At 34.1% G+C, this 23,399-nt stretch overlaps 1 protein-coding gene across 1 annotated transcript; it reads right to left on the bottom strand.

Moving 5' to 3' along the window:
- Window positions 1–1,697: 1,697 nt before the first annotated feature.
- Window positions 1,698–20,526, bottom strand: LOC133181734 (cytosolic carboxypeptidase 1-like). Its single transcript, XM_061316308.1, has 23 exons — window positions 20,444–20,526; window positions 20,117–20,250; window positions 16,839–16,906; window positions 16,590–16,656; window positions 16,150–16,296; window positions 15,889–16,020; window positions 15,574–15,705; window positions 15,161–15,307; window positions 14,198–14,413; window positions 13,735–13,856; window positions 13,520–13,618; window positions 12,686–13,395; window positions 12,407–12,553; window positions 11,657–11,744; window positions 9,064–9,220; window positions 8,398–8,784; window positions 6,599–6,670; window positions 6,376–6,484; window positions 6,126–6,255; window positions 5,824–5,961; window positions 5,036–5,215; window positions 4,619–4,776; window positions 1,698–3,787 (listed from the first exon to the last, which is right to left on the bottom strand). Exons 1-23 carry the CDS (start codon window positions 20,458–20,460, stop codon window positions 3,640–3,642), a joined length of 3,705 nt encoding a protein of 1,234 aa, XP_061172292.1. The 5' UTR covers window positions 20,461–20,526; the 3' UTR covers window positions 1,698–3,639.
- Window positions 20,527–23,399: the final 2,873 nt, after the last annotated feature.

The following is a 23,399-nucleotide window of genomic DNA, read 5'->3' on the forward strand; positions in this document are numbered from 1 at the left end:
AAAAACCAAATGATCTTTCTTTGAATCGGTTTTTAAAAAATCAGAGAATAACTTTCTGGTCTTCTTTGATGAATAATATAAACGCAAAGCTTATAAAACAGGGAATTATGGAAATGAATGCAATTGTTTATAAACATAACTTAACAACCCAACTTAGGGCCCTGTCACACCAAGCTGCGTCCACACGGAGTTATTACGGCGTTGTAGAAATTCTAAAATCGCAGTGAAATCGCAGGGAAATTGCACAAATTTCTGTAAATTTTTTACAATGTCAAGATGTCACGGCGTCCCTACGGCGACCCACGCGTTTCTACGGCGTTCTCGCGGCGTGCTACTGCGTTCACACGGAGATCTCTTCGCGATTGACTGTGCTTCCGCAGAGCCTTTAGGGCGTGTTAGGAGTTGTCACCTCGCGTTCACGGCGTTCTCACTGCACTTGCTGCGTTCACAATAAGTTCACCATGCGTTTTTCACTATGGATATATATTCAGAAGGCGTGTAACACATTTTTTTTTAAGATTCAAGTCACATGACGAAAAGACTTCTAATTATGCCAAGAAATATTCTTTAATTAAAAATGATCTATTTGAATAATTTAGTACTAAATTACTGATAGTTTTATTATTAAAACCCTTCTTTTTTCAATTATATCAATTCAGATGTTTTTTTCTTTCTTTGATTTTATTATGAATGTAAAAAAACACACTGAAAAATTGTTATAAAATTTAAGTAATTCCATCGCAACTCCATTGAAACAACAGAACAAGTTCTGGTGTAATTTTAACTTCCCAATTCTACTCCCATGCTCCTGGTCAGGAGTGCAACAAATACATTAGAATTATTGCTGATCAAATATGAGGGCATTGCTCTTGTTTGTGAGTTGACTGACAACGCTCTAACAATGCCGTAAAAGCGCATTGTGATCGCCAACGGACGCGGTAGAAAAGCCAACGGAGCGCAATGCGTTGTTGGAGATCTCACCGCGCTGCTGAAACGATCATACTGCGTTTCTACTGCATTCTTATCAGACGGCGATCACACGGCGCGTACTTTGTGCATGCCCAAAGTGCGCGCCGTCCCCTGGCGATCTAGGAGACCCTACCGCGTTCAGTGGAGGTCTCGTCGTGTTGTCACGGCGCTGTAGGAGACTCCACTGCGCTCACCTCGGCGTTTTGCATTTTTATGGACGCCGTGCGATCGCCGTGAGGACGCAGTCCCTTTGCGACAGGGGTTTCAAAAGCAGAGAACTGTATATGTGTAATCACGAGTTGTGTATATTCGTGAATAGTCCTGGACTACAAGTCATTTCACGTCAAAAGTAAAAAAAAAAAAAAAAGCAACAGTGAGTGCGCAAAAAAAGGAAAATCCCTTTTCTAATTAAGGAAACGAAAGCAAGAAGATCTTTTTATGCAAATTTTAAACACACCTATTTCTGTATTTTTTCAATCGTTTCTATTTATTAATATCAATTTCTTTTCCTAGATGGGAAGGTCCGTGTAGGCTCGTTTATTCTATAAACCCAATAAGAGTCTAACTATTTGACTTTCCTTTTTTAATATTTAAATAAGCAACATTCAGACATTCCCCATTTGTTATACATAGTCAACAAAAATGGATCAATAGCAACAGCATTCCGTCAATTTTCACTTGGAAAGGCCTAAACCAGGCCTAAACCAGACAATTCAAACACAGTTAGATTGTAATAAATAGTCTCTTTATTTGTATGCATAGAAATAAAATGTTAATATAATAGCAGTCTTTATACGTATCACAGTAACACATCACATACTGAATACAGCTTTGTATTACAGTAGCTCTGTAGCAATTACAATAGCTTGAAGATCTTATCAAAAACTTACACTCAAGATATTAAGTACAATAGTTCACAAAATATTCTCTGGACACATTTCATCAATGTAAGCTGTATTCAAATAAACAAGAAGACTATAAGGTGTAGGTAATATTATATCTATATTTGATCAGAACACTGTATATATTTTCATTTCAATTTTGATAGGAAAAAAGTTTACAAAACCCATGAAACATGCCTGAAGTATTAGTCACATTCAAGAACTTTTATACCAGATGTCACGCAAGTTTATTCTGCTCTGTCACCATACTGCTCTGTAAGAACTAAGTGTGAACTAATAGTGTCTGTTTAATAATATAATTCGATAGGTAACTGCACAGGATAGAAAAAGTACATGTAACACATATTATAACCAGTTCATAGTATTCAACGATCATTTAATTAAAATCATTAAAGAAACACAGGACAGGCTGGGTAACAACATGGTGTTAAAACAGCAATTAACATCTCAAAAACTGACCAATTACCCCTGCGATGTCAGTCAGCTTAAGATAGGTGAAATTCTATATAACATTTCAGATTTTTTTAATTCTATATCTTTTTAATTGAATTTTCAGGAAATTGCATTCAAATTTACACATATTTGAATATTTTCCAACTAACCGATTACAGATTTTCTAACCGATTACCATTGTTATGACCAAATAACGGGTTAACCAGTTACATATTGCCATTCCTAATATATATATATGTGTGTGTGTGTGTGTGTGTGTGTGTGTGTGAGGGTGTGTGTGTGTGTGTATATATATATATATATATATATATATATATATATGAAAATGAAGGCAGATTGTCATAGCACAACACCATAGGCTTTAAAATAACATTCTTGAGACAGCAAAAGCTATTATGAATTCAGAAACATTACCTTTTTATGTATTGCACATACATGAAATGTTTGAAAATGCATAGGATAAAACATATTACCATCAAAGACTATAAAAGACCAAAGAAATTGTTGATTAACAGCTGTTGTTCACATGGCCTCAAAACATTAATAAAAACAGTGACTATAATAAGGATAATTTCATTGCTTCCTGCACTCCTAACATGAATGAATATACAACTAATACTGACAGAATTGCTTTCAGAATCTCTGACATTTAAGTTTGTGATCCACTGAATATTGTTTGGCTGTGTTTGATGAGGTCATACAGACACATACTATACAAGATGGATGTTAAATGCCCCTGACTTAAATATGTAATTGATAAGTATATTAATGCACTTTAGAAGGTCAATGATAATCACTGAAGCCTCACTGAGGCATTATTATTTAGGAAACTCTACTGCATACAATAGATAATGAATTAGTCTAATTACTGAATGTATGTAAAAGAATTAAAACAGCCATCAGATCTTACTTCTAAAGCAAAATTAACTGCTACAATTTGAATTCAAATATCACTGACTCAAAAAACTTTTTAATAGACATGTAAAATAAAAGTTATTAAAAAATAAAACAGGCAATGTTATCTAAATTCACCTCAGTGAAAAAAAAAATAATTTGACTCAATACATGTATATGGTGATCAATAAGCAATTGATTGCCATAAATGCAGAAACAAACAGATCTGTATCTACTCCTATCTAGTGGATAAAATGTTGGTTTTTTTAATTTCTCTACATTATAACCTTTGAGCATTCCCATTAACATACTAGCAGGATCCTAATATCCTACTAATTAATTCTACAGGCCTAAAGCATTCATCCAGATTTAATTCCACCATAATTCCATCCATCACAAGATCTCAGAATTCCCTTTGTGTTCAATTTCTGTCATCATCATAAGTTTCATCTTCTTCATACATTTCATCTTCATCATCCTCATCATATTCCTCATCCTCAGCCCCGTACAGGATCTGTTCATCAGGGAGGTTTATATCTTCATCAGCCTCTGCCAGCAATTCATCAGAGCTATCAACAGATCAGATACAGATTACAATAACTCACTAATAACATCAACTACAATGTATCTCTTTAACAGATTACATTATCTTACTCAGTAGTTATAAATATCTCTTTCAACACTTCTTAATATTTATGTTTGCATGAAGTCAGAGAAATTTGGGTTGTCTTTTTCCACATTGATGCAGTGCTAATTATTACATGATTTATTAATCAGCAGCAAAAGTAACTAGAAGTACAGTTTGTAAGCTCACAAAACAATGGCCACCAAAGTAATTTTTCCAAATGCCAATTTTCAATGTTGTAAATGTGATCTTGAACTTGCCAAAATAATTTTGGTTTAAAAAAAAATGACACATACTCAGGTCATAAGTAATCTTTGAGTGAAATATGGACATCCAATGTTTCTCCATTAGGAAAGTACAGATTTGACATGAATTTTACTGCTTTTTTTTGCCAGTTAATCTTGAACTTGTCACAGTGATCTTTGGTCAATATTATGACATACTTTTAGCTTAGGAATTATTTTGAAGTTTCAATTTCTAACAAAAATGTCATACTTTTTCTGCCTGTCACCTTGAAGTTGTTCGAATGACCTTGGGTCAAGATCATGACACACTATCAAGGTATACGGTACCTAATATTTGAGTGAAGTACTAATCTCTAATGTTTATCCATTAGAAAGTTATAGACCAGACAAGAATTTAACACTTTTTCTGCCTGTGACCTTGAAATTTTGTGGCCAATTATTCAAATTTTGTGGCCTCTTATTCAAGGTTGCCAATGAAAAGGACATCTCAAACCTGCTAAGTCTAAGGTTAAAAATGACACTAAACGTACCCAGATTCTTGAGTGGGTTCATTAGAGGAGTTTCCTCCTTCCATGAATGGGAGGGAGACTGCCTGATCCTTCCCCGAGTATCTAGTCTTTAGTCTCAGTAGTCCCTCACAAAACTTCTGTCCCATTTCCTCCAACATAAAGGTAGAAATATGCTGGTCCTGGAAAGGTCATATGCCATAGTTAACAGATATTAGCACTTATAATTAATAATGTTTATCATTCTTCTACATGCATACTGTCTGTTCCTAAAAGTGAACAACCCATCAGAAATGTTGCCTGTTTTCCAATTCTAGCATAATATCATTCTATCAATTAACTTTAAGTGATCTTACTTAACAATAGAAAACTACATCAAAGTAGTATGAAAATGAAAATAACAACATTGCAACCTTAAAAAATAACTAATAAGCCTCAGACCTTGAATTTTCCATCCTTGTCTATGCCACAGTATGAGCTTTCCATAGTGTAACTGCGTATAACACCAATTTGTCGCCACACTACCACACGAGCTGTTGTTTCCTTTGCTTTCTCTACTACAAAGCTACAGTTCTGCCACGAAAACACAGGTGATGTCAGATGAAGGATTCTGGGTAATGTCTGAAAAAAAAAACTCTCCAGTAAACTTCAACTGTTCATTAATTAACACATTTATGAATCACTATCATAGACCCCAAATGCAAAGGAATCCAGGGTCATAAATTTCAATATTTGTAGAGATCTCTTTATAATCATATAAGATATTGTATGCCTGGTAGATGTGATGAAGAATAGAAAAAACATTTCAGAGAGATAATGCATTTTTAATATTCACCAAATTGGCCCTTTCCTTGAGCCTAGTAATAATAATGCAAAAAAAGTTTGTATGCTAGATGTCTTGGTGTAGGAAGATTTATTAAAGATAATAATGTATTTTCAGAATACATGTACTGTACGAACAATATAGTCTAAATCCTGGAAAGAAAATTTTCAAAGATTATCATTAAAGTTATGTTGATGGATTTGGCCCAATCTCTCAAGACAGGGGAGAGGGATCAAACAATCACAATGCATTTTTGTGCTTAAAGTTGCTACATGTATACAAAAAAAAATGAATGATTTTAATTCAGCATTTAGAGAAACGCACATAACACAAGCAACTGACAAGAACAGATAACAACAGTTAATGGAGCGCCTCTGGTGACCTAAAAATAAGCCATTATGTTTACCTTAAATGAATTATCCTCTGTCTTATTCCCTGTGCATGCTGGGTTTTTGGTGTCATTTTGTATGTAGGACAGGGTGGGACAGCAGCCATAAATAAATATATTTTTTCTTCTGGAGTGACCATGGTAGTCACAGAAAACCTGAAAGATCAGAGAGAGGCCAGATATGCAGAAGGCAGACAAACTAACTAAAATGATTTCTATGGGGTTTTGTCCCTAATATTTAAACCAACAGAAAGCTAGTTATTTTTTTCTAAAATTTGCAAGATGAATTTCATATATATTCACTTGTTTAATATGCTTACCATAGGAACTTTTCCTATCATCTGCATATACTGCAGTAGTCCTTTAGCATGGTAGATGGTGGGGTGGAGCTTAGGACAAGGGTTGTCCCATCTTCTGTTCAGGTCCTCAGCTGCAGTTGAACATCTGTGACTGTAATATACATGCAATAAAAAAGATGTGGGTCATTCTTAAATCAGCAATTTGCACATCATGTTCCAGAGTTTCACTCCTTAACATGCAAATTGTGAGAGCACAAAGTAAAAACTTTACCATCCATTGATGACACCATCTGGATTTAGCATGGGGACAATCTTAAAGATGTAGGTCTCTCTCAATAACTGGGCAGCTGGTCTCTTGCTCAGCAAGAAATCTATTGTACCTGAAGAAACCAGAATTGTATTATGTAATCTGAGTCTTTTTCTTTATTTTCATTTAGATATGCTGGTGCTATCCAAATGTCACACATTGTAGATTAATATGTCAATACATGTACCTTTCATGACCCAGCTGGAGTTACTTTCTCCTGGATGAACTCTTCCAGATAAGAAAATGTATGGTCTACTCCCTGTGAAAAGAAGCAATTACAAACATTTAACTAGTGCTAATTGTAACGGGAACCGTTACAGATGTTCCCCAAACGGCTCCCCAATCCCTTATGATGCCCCATTCCCTACAAGCTTCAATAAATTAGACAATACTTTTGTAATATAGATGGACACTTTATTTTTAAGGGTATTTCATTGGAAAACTACTCCAATATAGCCATATGGGTATTAGCCAATCAAATTTCAGTGCATGTGCTTGCACATGTTTTCTACATTTTTCACATTAATTTTCTTATAGTGTCTCACAATACATACATTTGTGTTAAATATTAAAGAATTTCATTGATAAATAAGAGAGATGTAACCATTTAAGTATTAGCCAATCAGAATTCAGCATATGCGCATGCATGGCCTTGCATTCAATTTTGATAGTATCATAATGTTGGAGCTCTTTGTGCCTATCCATGTCATAAATTTCATCCTGTTTTGTTGAAAACCAAGGGAGTTATAGACATTTAAAGTTTCAACCAATCAGATTGCAGCACACCTGCATGCACGTGTTTTCAAGAAATTTCCTATATAACATGTTGTAGCACCTTATAATATATACTTATATTCTAAATTTCAAAGTATTTTGTCAAAAAACAAGGAAATTATTGAGATTTTTGTATCAACCAATCAGAGAAGAGCGCACGTGCATGCGCGTGAGTTCTAGTTAATTTGACCATGTCATCTTGTCTACACTACTAATATATCTTTATATTTTGAGTTTCAAAGCAATTCATCAAGAAATATAAAAGTTACGGCTTCATCAAGTATATCAGTCATTTCACTCATTGCACGCGCGCGCACGTGCATGCATGTGCGCGCAAAATGACCTTCGTTCCGAACACCTACACAACATGCCTATTAACCCTAAAAAGGTTTCATGTCAATCGGATAAGTGGTTTTATGAGAACACTCCCGGACAAAAAAGTACCGGAGAAGAAAGTAGAAAAAAAGAATAATAATAATAACAATAATAATAATAAGAAACAGAGTAAAAACAATATGTTCCCAAACTTCGTTTGGGGAACATAATTATGTAGTATTCAGTGTTTCTATGAGTAAATACCATATTTAATTGATCCATAACATGTAATGCTTTAACTACAATTAAGTCTTCAAAAAGCCTATGGTCATGATCTTTTTTGTGACTTAAGTGACTTTTAATGAAGTTCTTCTTCAGTGAGGGGTCTGACAGGAGCTCTGTTTTTTTTTTATTACTGAGATCACCATCAAAGGTTTTGCTCAGCCGTTTGGCCTGCATGATGAGCGACTTGGGGGGGGGGGGGGGGGGGGTCTGTTATACTTACTAAAGTCATCTACAAAGTCCTTACACAGTGACTTGGACTGGACTGAAATTCTATACTTCATGAGGTCATCTACAAAGTCCTTGCTCAGTGACTTGGGCAGGACAGTTATACTTACTAAGGTCATCTACAAAGTCCTTGCTCAGTGACTTGGGCAGGACAGTTATACTTACTAAGGTCATCTACAAAGTCCTTGCTCAGTGACTTGGGCAGGACAGTTATACATATTAAGGTCATCTACAAAGTCCTTGCTCAGTGACTTGGGCAGGACAGTTATACTTACTAAGGTCATCTACAAAATCCTTGCTCAGTGACTTGGGCAGGACAGTTATACTTACTAAGGTCATCTACAAAATCCTTGCTCAGTGACACGGGCAGGACAGTTAAATACTTACTAAGGTCATCTACAAAGTCCTTGCTCAGTGACTTGGGCTGGGCCGTAATTGTGAGGACAGGGACTCCATTTCCAGTGATTGTGTTACAAAGGGTCTGTTTCCTGAAGAAGATCTGTGTATGGTCTAAGTACTGTTCCCAGAGATTGAGGTGTGTCTGTAGTGTGGTATATGTGTAAGGATAATGGTATGCTAGGTAACAGATGTCCTTGTCATGTTTGAAGGTCATAGTGAAGGTGGCAGTATAATATGTCTTTCCCTTGACTCCTCCCGTGGCCTGGGCACTGCGAGTGAAGTGATTTTTATAGTAACAAATTGTGGAGCCTTTCCTCAACCAATATGGCTTTCCATCCATGGCTTCGGTCACAGAAAACATCACCGGTTTCATTCCTTGAGAAATATGAGTCAAAATTATAATTTTTTTTAAAAATTTAATCAATCAATATACCTGTTCTTTTTCCATCTTTGAAAAATTAATTGTTACATGTGAAATATTTTTTATAACATAATAAAGTTCTTCAAGAATTATTGTACAATATAGATTTCTATCATAAATTTAATTGCCTCTTAATCATAATATGTAGAATTCTAAACCTCGATGACAAAAATTTTAATTCATCATTTCCATAATAAATATTCAAAGGACTAATGCCAGCAACTGAAACCTACCAAAGTTAAACTGGCTGTTGAGTTTCTCACAGTTGACAATGTTAAACCTATAAGGCACATCAGCAATCATATTGCTGACCTCGAAATAGAACCACTGGTGGTGGTGATTTGTGTTCACATCTGGGTTCAGAATAAGGTCATACTCAAACTCTCGAACCTATAAATAGATATAGGACACTATATCAGAATAAAGTCATACTCAAACTCTCAAACCTATAAATAGATATAAGATGCTATGTCAGAATAAGGTCATACTCAAACTTTCGAACCTATAAATAGATATAGGATGCTATATCAGAATAAGGTCATACTCAAACTCTCAAACCTATAAATAGATATAGGATGCTATATCAGAAAAAGGTCATACTCAAACTCTCAAACCTATAAATAGATATAGGATGATATGTCAGAATAAGGTCATACTCAAACTCTCAAACCTCTAAATAGATATAGGATGATATGTCAGAATAAGGTCATACTCAAACTCTCAAATCTATAAATAGATATAAGATGCTATGTCAGAATAAGGTCATACTCAAACTCTCAAACCTATAAATAGATATAGGATGCTATATCAGAATAAGGTCATACTCAAACTCTCAAATCTATAAATAGATATAAGATGCTATATCAGAATAAGGTCATACTCAAACTCTCAAACCTATAAATAGATATAGGATGCTATATCAGAATAAGGTCATACTCAAACTCTCAAACCTATAAATAGATATAAGATGATATGTCAGAATAAGGTTTAACTCAAACTCTCAAACCTATAAATAGATATAGGATGCTATGTCAGAATAAGGTCATACTCAAACTCTCAAACCTATAAATAGATATAGGATGCTATATCAGATTAAGGTCATACTCAAAATCTCAAACCTATAAATAGATATAGGATGCTATATCAGATTAAGGTCATACTCAAACTCTCAAACCTATAAATAGATATAGGATGCTATGTCAGAATAAGGTCATACTCAAACTCTCAAACCTATAAATAGATATAGGATGCTATAGTCATTAATTTAAATAGGACCCGAAATCTTAACAGCATATTCTATGTTTTTAAATATTCTAACTACAGTTATCTACATGTATATCATATTACAACAAATCAATAAAAGACTGGTGTATTTTTTCCACTGTTAGGCTTTGATACAAGCATATGACTATACGAGGGGTGATCAAAAAGTTCGCGAACTATCTCCATATTTACAAAACCACAATTCAGATTAGAATGAAATTTGGCACACATATAGTCATACATATGTTCATTAAATAACATATGTTAAATAATGTTTTGCTCCGTGTTTATGACGTCACAATGTGAAAATGACATCAATATGTAGGTCACTTGTGACAAAAAATGGTTGACTCAGTCGTACTCGAGCAACGAACGGCTCTAAAGTTTAACGTATATCTTGGAAATTCTTTTGCAGTAGAAGATGATAATTTGTACAAGGTTTATGAAGGCAAAAGACTTACCAGACATTTAATCATTAATTGGATGGATTGTTTTAGTGAAGGCAGGGAGATGGTTAAAAATGATGTTTGTTAAGTTGCCCAGCGAAAGCAAGCCGGGGAAAATATGTGTCCTTAGCTGAGCAATTTTTTATGAAACATAGCCAAGTTACAATTAGAAAAATGGTTGAATATCTCAACAATACTATAATCGTTAAATCCCTAAAACATCGTTTACTTTAGACTTTAAACATATGAGATATGAATGCACCCATACTTTATCCACATTGGATAAACAACGCTCCCGAGACAGAGAACTCGGGTTGTGATTGGTCTCCATACTAATTATGGGAAGGGATATCCTTATCCACCCATCCTATTGCCAAGATTTGGCCATTTCTGACAGATGGACTGTTCTTGTTATAAAAAATAACTTGCATAGTAAGAAATATAAGACTCGGAAAAATCTCTTAGCTTCTTTGAACAGACTGCTATGGAGCATGTCACGTGACTGCCTGGATCACGTGATTCGCGCATGGGCAGAACAATGGCAGATGTGCATTAAAATCAGAGAGGACTACTTTAAAAAATAATAAACACTGAAACCTCATTTTATGTCTTTTAAGGAAGTTATTCAATTAGTTCACGAACTTTTTGATCACCCCTCGTATTAAGCAATGTACCTTCAAGTTGGCATAAACTTTTTGTTATGCCCATCGAACTGATAATTAAGTAATGCCATCCTGTGTATGATTGTATGAATGAATTTTGTAGTTTTGGTATGAATTCTTTACTGGCAATGCCTTGCAATAATTTTATCATACTAAGCATTGTCTGTTCTTACATGAGGTTCTATACTGACAATGTCTTGTGATCTATTTATGTACTAAGCATTGTCTGTTCTAACTGGGGATTCTATACTGACAAAGTCTTGTGATCTGTGTTAGTACTAAGCAATGTCTGTTCTAACTGGGAATTCTATATTGACAGTGCCTTGTGATCTGTGTATGTACTCAGCATTGTCTGTTCTTACTGGGAATTCTATATTGACAGTGCCTTGTGATCTGTTTATTGTCTGATCTTACAGCAGATTCTAATTCTATACTGACTTGTGTTCTGTTCTTACCCAAATGGCCTTCCTGAGATTGCCACTCTCAAACTGTGAATTAAAACGTAACGAGGCCGACCCACCAGCCTCAAGTCGACTTCCTATCCTGTTAAAGAAACAAATATTACCTAAATATATGTGATTGAACTTTTCTTTATGTTAATATATAATAAATAAACTACTAACTGGTGAAAGTAAAGCTATGCAGTGTTTAATTAATCATAGCTCAGCAAGTGGCACGTAGCCCTTCTCACAGTGTGAGCTCTAATGACAACACCTGGGCGAAGAGAAAATTTGGACTTTGCACATTGAATCCAAATGAAATTTTTTCCGCAGTTACCTTGAGACAGTTACTTCGTAACAGTTGTTGATCTTGTTGCTAACTTCGTTCTCGCGGTAACAACAACTAAAAATTAATGGATATGGCATACAGGTAGTAGATTAAACGTTCTTTGTTAAAATTTTGCACTTTTCAAACTTCATTTATGGAAACGCAGCTAACACATGACTTCATTTGATGTCACAGTCTAGAAGTTCCATATTTCTCATGCAGTTTGAAGAGGCAGATCTTAAAATTATGTAAACAACTGCAACTTCGCTCACCCAAATGGTAGCACCATCAACATATTACTAATATATATTCAACTTATCTTGGCTATGTACATGAATCTTGGCAGGTTACGAAATTTAAAATATTTCTATAGTTGTTCTCTGGTTTTTATATGTTGAATTAAGTACATTAATTAGGTTTCAGTGTGCGAGTGTTACCTCATCTGGTCCCTGTTACTGAGGTTAGCGTTAGATGGGGAGTAGGCACTAGAGGCTCGGGCGACCACAGTATCCACATCATACACCACACGGTCTATAACATGCTCAGGGTGAATCATTCTGTCTATGTCCTCAAACACTTTCATTCTACAACAAAAACAATGTTTTCTGTTCTGACAAATTCCTTAATATTATTACAATTCAAAGAATATTGGAATAAATAATAATCTCTTTATTATTTAATTTATGATAAGTTTGAGTTGATGAGTTTATACTGACCTCTGAACTCCGAATTTTCTGTGATACAGTCCCTCCAGACTAGGTGGGGATTTCCCTCCCACTAAGTCTGGATATGCCAGCTTCTCAAATCTGAAGACACTCTTGGTGGCACCGGCCAGTTCCTGGAATACAATGGGATTGTGAAGGCACTGATCCATCTCCTCCTCATCACTGCTGTACCCCTCCCGATCAAGGTCAAACTCCTTACTGGATGAAGGAAATGGGGTGATACATAATGCGTTACAGAACTCAGTCTCTGCCTCATTCAACCTCACTCCCGTACTGGCAGTAGATGAGAGGGAAGAGGAACTCTTCTTCTTTTTGTCCTTTGTCATTTTCTTACTTCCTTTTTGCTTTCGAAGTGAGGAGGAGGAAGAACTATTTGATTTTTGCAGCAGTTGCTTAGGTTTGGCACTGGGCGGGGCTTTGACTGGTTGTGATAAGGGTCCATCCAATGAGAACACACTGGTTCCAGTTTTAAGGTTGATGGCAGTGGCAGAGTCACATCTTGTAGCACCATAAGATTCGTAGTCTGGTGTGTCATAGTGTAAGGAGCTGTAGCCACTACTTTTAGAGCTGGAGTAACTGGAGGCTGTTGGCATTCTAAGAGTAGGTTGTCTGGGCTCCGGTTCAGATGGAACAGTTCCATAGGAATCTATGTTGCCCGTTGGGATGTAAATAGAAGCTGAGGGCTCGTCATCATCTTGGGGCTGAAATTTTGATTTTCTTTTTAAATCACAACATAGTTCACTAAACTGTGTAGGGCTGAATCTGACTTAAACAGATAATAAATGAAATACTGTAGTTTTGACTTTTTTAAAGAATCAGACTGACCTCAATTTCAAACAGTTCTGGGAAGAAATTGTCGTACATTCTTAGGTCCTCAGGAGTTCTCTTGTATGGCTCCGGTGCTTCACTGGCATCATCTTCAGCCTAGAGGTGGGACATTTATATAGTTAAAAGACAAACTGACAAACTTCTGGAATAATTTTTATCAAGATCTGTGACAAATGATCTAATTTACAGCATATTATCTGTGCTACTTGTACCTCTTCTGAATGGTCCTCTGTTTTAAACCTTTCATCATCGGAATCGATGTCGTCATCCTCCTCTAACGAGCTGTTATCACTGTCTGGTGAGTTACCATTAAAACCATTGTCATTTATCCCATCTATAGATAATAAGACTAGGGATACAATCTATGCAAAATGGTAACACTATTTGTCACATCATTATAAAACTTTTTTTCACATAATATACTGTACAAAACTTTTTATTTAGAAAACTTTATTTCTTTGTAATTTTGCAAGTCTGTCTGCTCGCAAAAATTTCATTCCCATGTACATTTACCTAATAAAAGATTATTTACAACAATATCCAAACTTTGTGAAAATGTTGTCATGCTTATGATTACAAAATAAATGTCTAACTATCTTGTGAAAATAAGACGACACAAAAATTTGGAGATCTACTGTAATTGGTTTGTTATATTACTCAAACATGCAAGCCTACCTTGTCCTGTGGGATACAGGTCTGACTCGGGCAGCTCCTGGCGGAAGGGACTCTGCAGATTGTCCAGGGGCAGTTTATTTCTGGGACAGCACTTTCTCATAATAACACTGGCCAGAAGAATCAAACTCTCCATCTCTCGACAATCAATCACCTCCAGTGCACTGTCATACAGAACCTGGATCCCATTAGCATCAGCCAAAGCCTTCCTCCCAGAACCTAAAGAAGTAAGCATCAGAACCTACAGAAGTAAGCATCAGAACCTACAGAAGTAAGCATCAGAACCTACAGAAGTAAGCATGAATTCTCTCTAGGTTTTATTGTAAATTTTAGCTTTCATGTCAATATGGAGGGAAGGAATTACTACATGTGCAAACTTCTCAACAGAAATTCTAAGAAATTCTTTCAAGCTTATTCCCAACTTAAGACTGCTGACAACTAATATTAGTAACAACTCTCTATCTAGTATCAATCCATTTTTTTGCAATTACCTCAATAAAACACTAATACAAACCCTACAATAATTAAATAAAACACTAATACAAACCCTACAATAATTACTTTACATTCTCAGACTCTCATAATTCATTTTGAATTGTCATCTTTTTACACTGAATATATATTCATCAGCATGATGCAGCTTTTATCTATTTTCAACTGACACAGGCTTTTATAAAATCTCAAAGTTATGCAAAAAAGATGTTGCCTATTCAGAGTGAATTGAGATGCTTTTGCAATGGATTTTTTACTGAATGGTAATGATTTTTAGAAAGTGCACACATTACACGAGCCTTTCTTTAGACTCACTTTGCTTACCATGGCATTGTATCTGACAGGTTCTTTTTTATAAAAGCAATTTACACAGATATTCAACACACTTCCAAAATAATCTGAGTGACAAACAGAGGTGTAAACATATTTCAATGAGTGAATAATTATAACAAAAGCTAGTGCTCTGTGACTTACGCAGATTGGTGATATTTTTCAGGATGTTTAGAATAGCTTTCCTGAGACTGACATGTCTGTGTTTAGTGTCCAGCTGATGCCATTCATGGTACAGTGCCAATAGATGTGGGACGTGCTCCCCACCTATGGTTCTTGCTGCATTGTTCCCTGATAAAATATGTCTCTTTAACTTAACATTGTGAAGGTACTGAAGCTACACAATTTAACATATACAACCATTACACAATACTGTTTACCAGGCAGTTGCAGTGAAGATTTGTGGACATTAATAAACATGCATAGCTTTTCTTAAAAGATGGTTTGCAGGAAAATAAATAACAAACATACAGTAGTAACATGTACTGTGAAACCATTAATAACTTTCATTTTTAAATAACAGACTGAATACAGTGAGACATGAGGGAGGTGTTTACTTGACTTAGTGAGGTTAGTCAGGATGTCCAGCGCCAGCTTCAGAATCGCCGTGTGTTTCCTCCCACACTGCTGGATCACACGGAACATCGGAGGGATTGAGTTCTGCTTACCCAAGTATGATGCATTCACACCTGTCAGAAATGCAGAATTATGTCATTCTTAAAAATAAAATCAACTATTATCAAAATTATTATTAAAATTTAAATTTTTACTACACTGTAATGAGTGAGATCTATATTTCATTAATCCTAGAAAATAACAAGCTTTACAAGCACATGTACCATATATAGGAGAGGTATAAAATCCGAACTTACTATTGTTGGTGTAGGCTTTGAACACCTGTAGTAATGACTGAAGATTCTTAAAGTTGTACAGATTATTCTTGATCAAATTCAGGGTGATTAACAGGACCAAGTTTAGTCGTGCTTTGGTAGCAAATTTACGGTCTGAAATCATATTATTAGAGAATGAAAAGAAAAAAAAATCACTATAATATTTGTTCAAAATAACTCAAATTTACTGACAAATAAATTGAGAAGAATTAAAGCTGGTAGTGCAAGTTCCAATATATTCACCTTTTTGGGAGAGTTTCCCCAGGATGTAGTGAGCCAACATCATGGTTTCATCAGTGGACATTTGGTCCTCAGCCTCCCTGTACACCAGCTGGAATAAAATGTTGGTGGCATTGGCACTCACTAGCACACTGGCTCGTTTACCAACCTCTGGGAAAACAACGACATGCCGTTAAAAACAGAAAGGCTGTATACAATCATTTGTTGTACACAGATGTAGCTTTGTGATACACAACTCATAAAAAATTGGTTTCATATACTGTACAGTACATGTAGCTTAATAATTAATGGTTTGCTTATGTATTACTTATTTCTTTTATTTTAATCCATGTTTTCCTCATTTATCTGAAGTGTTTGATTTTTTTTTTTCACCATTCAAACATTCACCAGTAAAGTCACTGACCATTTCTTCCATATATGGATATATTTCTTTATTTACTTACGAGTTTTCCCTACAATTTCTGCTAAAATCTGTATTGTGTTCAAAAGTACAGCTCTGTCACTCGTGTTCTATATAAAAAAAAAAACAAGATATATCTTATGTTCATTAACTGTCTGTATTTTCTATACAAGTTAGTTTTACCCAGGCTTGTTTACACAAAAGATTACAAGTAATCTAGCAGTGAATATACATTACTTTGAAGTAATCATTAAACAAACATAAAAGCCTGGAAAGAGATCCTTATATTTACCTTTAAAGTAGCCAGAATAAGATCAATCCATCCCGAGTTCTTAATGACTGTATCTCTGTGAGCTTTGTCTGTAGGAAATTATTCCTCTCTTTAAATCAAGTGTTACAGAAACATGGCAATAAAGCATGTGTTCAGTCCACATTAAATTAGTGTCTGAAATATTTGTTAGTTCACACTCTACAAATCCATACAGGCTATTACATTATCAAAAACCATGCTCATGTTATTATGAAAACACATGAAATATATCAACTTCAATCAAATGACTCAATGTGTTCTTTCAATTCAAAGGGATTAAAGCAATCCGCAAAAATGTCCAAAATATTATTATATTCACTGATGCATATAAGGTAATTCTTTTTTATATAAATGTAATTCTTCTGCATTTAATATTTGTCTGAAGTTTGTTTCAATTAATTAAGATGAAATGGTGTCACTTCTGTTGCCTTCACTCATTATGTCTTCTATATTATACATACTGTTTATTAAATTTATCACTTTAATTTATCAAATGTTTACTTACATGCATCAAAATCTGTACTTACCAGTGCTCTGTAAGTTACCCGAGGCTAGAAAATAGATTTCTCTCTATTGTGGTTAACTTTTCAACCTTAACTTCACATTTTATTAATCCCTCATGAAAAAAAGGTAAAATTTTTAAAGGACAAAATGATTCCCTTTATCAAAGATTTGTTGTTCTTTCTCTAATTTGAATTTCCTTCATTTAATTCAAGAATGCTGATGTGGAATAAACATTGTCAAAACAAATGTGTGTGAAAAAAAATATAGTTTTAACTTTAAAATGTTGACTAGGTTTGTTTGCTTCAGAACAAATAAACCCCTAATTTTGTAGTAAATGCTATATAGCCCTTTTCACAAAAAATCTTAAATTACATTTCATCGTAAAAGAAAATATAGGATTTTGTTCCTTTTCTTAAAATTTCTTAAGAGATTCCTATGTGTAAAATGTTTTGTTCTTTTACTACAGCTCCAACCATCTTGTACATGTAAGTACCGTATTTAGAATGGTGTTTTATGTAAATTAATAAAGACCAAAATACATGTTCAATTTAAGATCTTGACTCACCCTACAGTATAACTTTATGTTACAGTTATTTAAAGAAAAATAATCAAATGGCATTTCTTACTACCTTTTTTTTTTTTAATAACACCTGTGACCGTAATGTCAGATTTAAATACTTTTACTTTACCATGTGTTCACATTTATTGCACTCTATATATTTGTGGTCAATTTCTGATCTGCTTACAATTTTTAAAAAACTTTGTTTATTTTCATTTGTCCACTTTTTTTAGGGATTATAAAGCATATGAGATCGTTGCTAGGCAAGAAGTTTCTTGTAAGTGTTAATTATTTTAAGATAAATCTTTTATGATTGGGTTAAAAAAAAAAAGCACTTTAGATTTTTTATAAGAAATTTTTATGTTAAAAACTTATGCAAAAGCTTTAGAGTTTTTCATGAAATGGGCTACTGATGTGTTATTCTTGAAAACACAGAAGAACTGCACTTTTAAATGGAGGCAATCCTTAACTTCCCTTATTTGAAAGGTACCTGTTGAATAATCCCTGGAGAAAATATACTAAATGTGTAAATGTGATGGCTACCTTGTGAGTTGAGGATCTGGTAGATCTTAGTGGTGACACATCTGATGGACTGTATATCCTACCTTGTGATCTGAGGTTCTGGTAGATCTTAGTGGTGACATATCTAATGGACTGTATATCCTACCTTGTGAGTTGAGAATCTGGTAGATCTTAGATGTGACATACCTAATGGACTGTATATCCTACCTTGTGAGTTGAGGATCTGGTACATGTAGATCTTAGTGGTGACAAATCTACTGGACTGTATATCCTACCTTGTGAGTTGAGAATCTGGTAGATCTTACAGACCTGTTTACCCATATTGTTTTCTCTCAGTATTTTTTATTAGATTTGTCTGTGAGATTTGACATTTACCAGTAAGATTCCACTTTCATCCCATTTTACACATATTACTAGAGAACAACTACATTTCTGATTACCAAAACATGGTTTAATAACAAAGAAAAATATTATACCTTGCTTTCTTTCGAGGGGTTTCTGTCATTTTTAAACCACCGCGTTTTGGCAATCTGACATCACTTAAGTGTTTGAAATCTCTCTTGTCAACGCTTGTTACACAAGACTCTTGGAAAAAATTGTAAAAGGATAAAGGTTGTATTAATAATCGTTTTTATTTCCTATTGAAAAAACATTATTTATTTTAATTTATTACACCTTAAAAGGATTTTTTACTTAAGAATTCTTACTCCGCAAAACAGTTCCCTAAAAACTTTGAAAATAAGTCGTTTTGAAGGATTATAGATTTAAAATAAATGATGAATTATCATCTTTATTGATAATTATAATAATTAATTACTTTTTAAATTTCAAAAGTTCAGCATTTAAAATTTGTACAAGAATCTTGTACAACGAGCATTGACAGAGGTGTTGTGACCATAGCAGAAGACAACTCTGGATAGAGAATGAATGAGACAGATCATAACGAAAACTAACTGCTAAAATCCAAATGAACGGATTTCCAATTTCCGTATTTTCATAGTAGCAAAACGTGAGACGTAATTTCGACTAAAAATCTGTACAAAATACGGCGAAATCATAAGAGTAAACAGGTCTGATCGTAGATGCGACATACCTAAATGACTGTATATCCTACCTTGTGAGTTGAGGATCTGTTAGATCTTAGATGTGACATATTATCTAATGGACTGTATATCCTACCTTGTGAGTTGAGGATTTGGTAGATCTTAGTGGTGACATATCTAATGGACTGTATATCCTACATAATGAGTTGAGGATCTGGTAGATCTTAGTGGTGACATATCTTATGGACTGTATATCCTACCTTGTGAGTTGAGGATCTGGTAGATCTTAGTGGTGACATATCTAATGGACTGTATATCCAACATAATGAGTTGAGGATCTGGTAGATCTTAGTGGTGACATATCTTATGGACTGTATATCCTACCTTGTGAGTTGATGATCCGGTAGATCTTAGTGGTGACGTATCTAATGGACTGTATATCCTACCTTGTGAGTTGATGATCCGGTAGATCTTAGTGGTGACATATCTTATGGACTGTATATCCTACCTTGTGAGTTGATGATCCGGTAGATCTTAGTGGTGACGTATCTTATGGACTGTATATCCTACCTTGTGAGTTGAGGATTTGGTAGATCTTAGTGGTGACATATCTAATGGACTGTATATCCTACCTTGTGAGTTGAGGATCTGGTAGATCTTAGTGGTGACATATCTTATGGACTGTAGGTCTTCTGTGCTTGTCTGATTCCTTGCCTGCTTACCCCCAATCTTCTCCAGTTGTTGAAATAATGTCTGCAGTCGAGACCTAAACAAATTATACAAGTGTCAAGAATTTAATTATATCTAACTGTATCATGTGTATGGAGATATTTATTTTAATGTTAGAATAAAACCGAGGGGAAAAAAGTGGCATAGGATTTATGTACCTATTATGCAAAGGTTGTCTCATATGACATGACAAATTTTACATAAAACAAGTAGAAATATAGCCTACTTACCCTAAACTTCTGTCCATTGTAGATGTGTGTCTTTATATGTACATTTAAGAGATTTTGTAGGGTATCATTTTCTTAACAAGTCCTATAATATAAGAGAGAAAATGAATCATTGTAACTTATTTCTAATTTTTTTTTAACTTTTTAATATTGTTTGCTTTTTTTCCAGGTGTAAGTTTGGCAGGTGCCCAAGGTACCACTAAAAAGTAAAATCATCATCTCTGTATAAAGACTGAGTGTAGAAAGTCTAGCAACACCCCCTTTTTCTGAATCGTTTCAAAAAACTTTTTTTTATGCAACATGAATTTATATTTTTTTCATTATTATAAATTCTAATTTAAATCTACCCTGAGAAAAAAATCAATAGACCGTTTCACAGTAACTGCTGTACTGCTCTTTCGCAGGGCAAAATGATATAGTTTGGTGAAATATAACGTAAATGTATTAAATATACATCATTTAATTATTTCTCAACAAAAACTTCGCCAAACATTATTTATTATTTTGCCCTGCAAAAGAGTAGTACCGCAGTTTCAGTGAAGGGGCTAATATCATATATGCAGCAAACATATGATTAAACATTCATCGGTTTTATAGCCAAAAAAAAAAAAAAAATTAAGCAGACATTTTTTTTTTGGGGGGGGGGGGGTGAAAAATTGTTTTCTGAAATGTTTATGTGCAGTGACATTTTCTGTGATATGATAAAAATAACTTGAAAAGTAGAGTTCACGAACACATGGAAAGTCAAGGTCAGAAAATTATGAAATAGTTCAATTGTTCTCAATTATTTGTATCAGTGTATGAAGTTTGATTGGATTATCTTGAAAAGTTTCTTTGAAAATAAGTTAATTGATGCAAAACACGGAATAGTGTGGTCAAGGTGATAGAAAAGGTCAAGGAACTCCACAAGCTAAAATGAAAATCTAAAAACTAATATTTAATGAATGAATCATTGTTTTTTTTTTTTTGTCCCCATGCTTTATTTTCATTAATCAATTACTTAGTAAATGTATTACTGTCTCTTGTGTACCTGATGGGAATTTGACATTCCTATTCCCATTTTAAACATAAAGAGAAGCTGTGATCATCATTATGAATAACTTTGTCTTTACAACATCAGTATCTGACTGGACTAAAAAAGCTCTGAAAATATTATCGTTATCATTGGGCTCACATTTACTGTTTTCTTTTTTCTAAACTCATTGTGACCTTCAAAGCATTTGATTAATGTTGAATTTCTAAAATAACAATTAATACAGCTGTACAAGAAAAACACTGATAAAAATGGCTGTTAAAATTAGTCGTTTTATTGAAGCATTTGTCTGATTCAAAATGATGAAGAGCCATATTAGAAGGGATAGAAAATTGTCTGAGTTTGCAAATCATCACTCGCAAGATTTTCTAATGTCCAGCATTTTTACTAACATTTTTTCAAAGTAACTCACATTTAGTGAGTATTTCTCACTAATTTTGATCCTTGATATATGTAAGAAAAAAAAATTGAGCTGTTCTCACCAATATGTGTATTTACATGGATTTTTATTTTAAAAATATCTTAAAGAATTCTATGAAACTGAGCTAAACACAATGTAATATGTATGACAAACACAAAAAGATGGAAGCACAGAGGGACAGCAGGCAGACATGACAATCAGCTGCTCCGTCATAACCATGACAGGGCATCAAAAACCTAGAGTAGACAAAGCAATGCATTACACTAATTCATCTATTCAAATCTTATATTTATAAACTTATTCTTGAAATATTTCATATTCTACAATAGTTGGGATGTACTTTTTCCACCTCTACTTATGTGTTCGGAACCTTTTATTTTGCGGTGTTTTACAAATTAAAATACTGAGGAGTTTGCTGTAGCTCTGGCAAGATTAAGTGAGACTATAGTGAGATAAGGTTGATTATTCATGGAAATGTGGCTACGAAGTGACTAGCACATAGGGACAGAGTAAACAGTAAAGTTATGTTATGTTTTAGTTTTCATCCCTGTATAGTTTCAGTAGAGAGGTATTTTAATCTAACCTAGAATTCATTCAAACTTCCATAATATTCTTTATGACATTACTTTCTTCAGTTATGTATTAAAATTTCTTTTGGAACGAACATAGTCATACCGATACTTGCATGTATGAACAATATTTCAGACTACCTTTTATTTATGCATATGTTTTCTAGTTAACAACGTAACAACGAATTACAAACACCCATGACATCTTTCATAGTTTCAAATCTTTTTTTTTTTTCATAAAAACATTTTTTTTTCATTTGGGTTTTTTTTGCAGTCCATTTGATATTGTAATGTAGATTGATCTGAACCATGTGTTTGAAGTTAAATGTAGTTGGCCACTAAACTTTAGCAATGGGATGTTTTGCACCTCTGCATGGTTCACCCTACGATGTTTCACGCCCATTCTGTTTCGCCCTGAGATGGTTTGCGCTGCGATGTTTCGCTCCAAGTACATAAATGTACTATTGAGTATAGTTCGTTAAGTAAAAGATTTTAAATGCATGTAAATATAGATATTTTGAACATTACTTTCTTTTTTTTAAATTTAAGAAGATTATTTGAAGTACATAGCATATTTATCAATTATTTTAACAGCATGCTAATTATGTATAGAGTAAATATGTATATTTAATTATAATACCACCATCTAATTATTGCATGACAAGTGATAACTATAGAAATAATTCTCACCTTTTCATCTCCAATTGTTTAATACACATGCTGAGCAAATGGGCACCTTACAATCCGTTACCTTTGGCAATGCATATCATTAAGTCATGAATTTGAGCACACAACATAAATTTATATCTAAAAACTGCTAAATAAATTAAAACTGATCAAAATGTGATGAAATAATTTTAAAAAATGTGAGATGTTTCCTGCCGAAATCGGCACAAATCATCCAGGCACAAACCATCTCAGTGTGAAACAGAATCA

The sequence above is a fragment of the Saccostrea echinata genome, unplaced genomic scaffold (assembly GCF_033153115.1).
Source record: "Saccostrea echinata isolate AGI-Se365-2 ecotype Australia unplaced genomic scaffold, CSIRO_AGI_Sech_v1 ptg000009l, whole genome shotgun sequence".
NCBI lineage: Eukaryota > Metazoa > Mollusca > Bivalvia > Ostreida > Ostreidae > Saccostrea > Saccostrea echinata.

Excerpts from the sequence above, each read along its gene's own strand:
- LOC133181734 (XM_061316308.1), bottom strand. Across the intron at positions 15,308-15,573 it reads GACTAACCTCACTAAGTCAA|GGAACAATGCAGCAAGAACC; the intron begins GTAAACACCTCC and ends ATATTTTATCAG. Across the intron at positions 9,221-11,656 it reads ATCTCAGGAAGGCCATTTGG|GTTCGAGAGTTTGAGTATGA; the intron begins GTAAGAACAGAA and ends ATCTATTTATAG.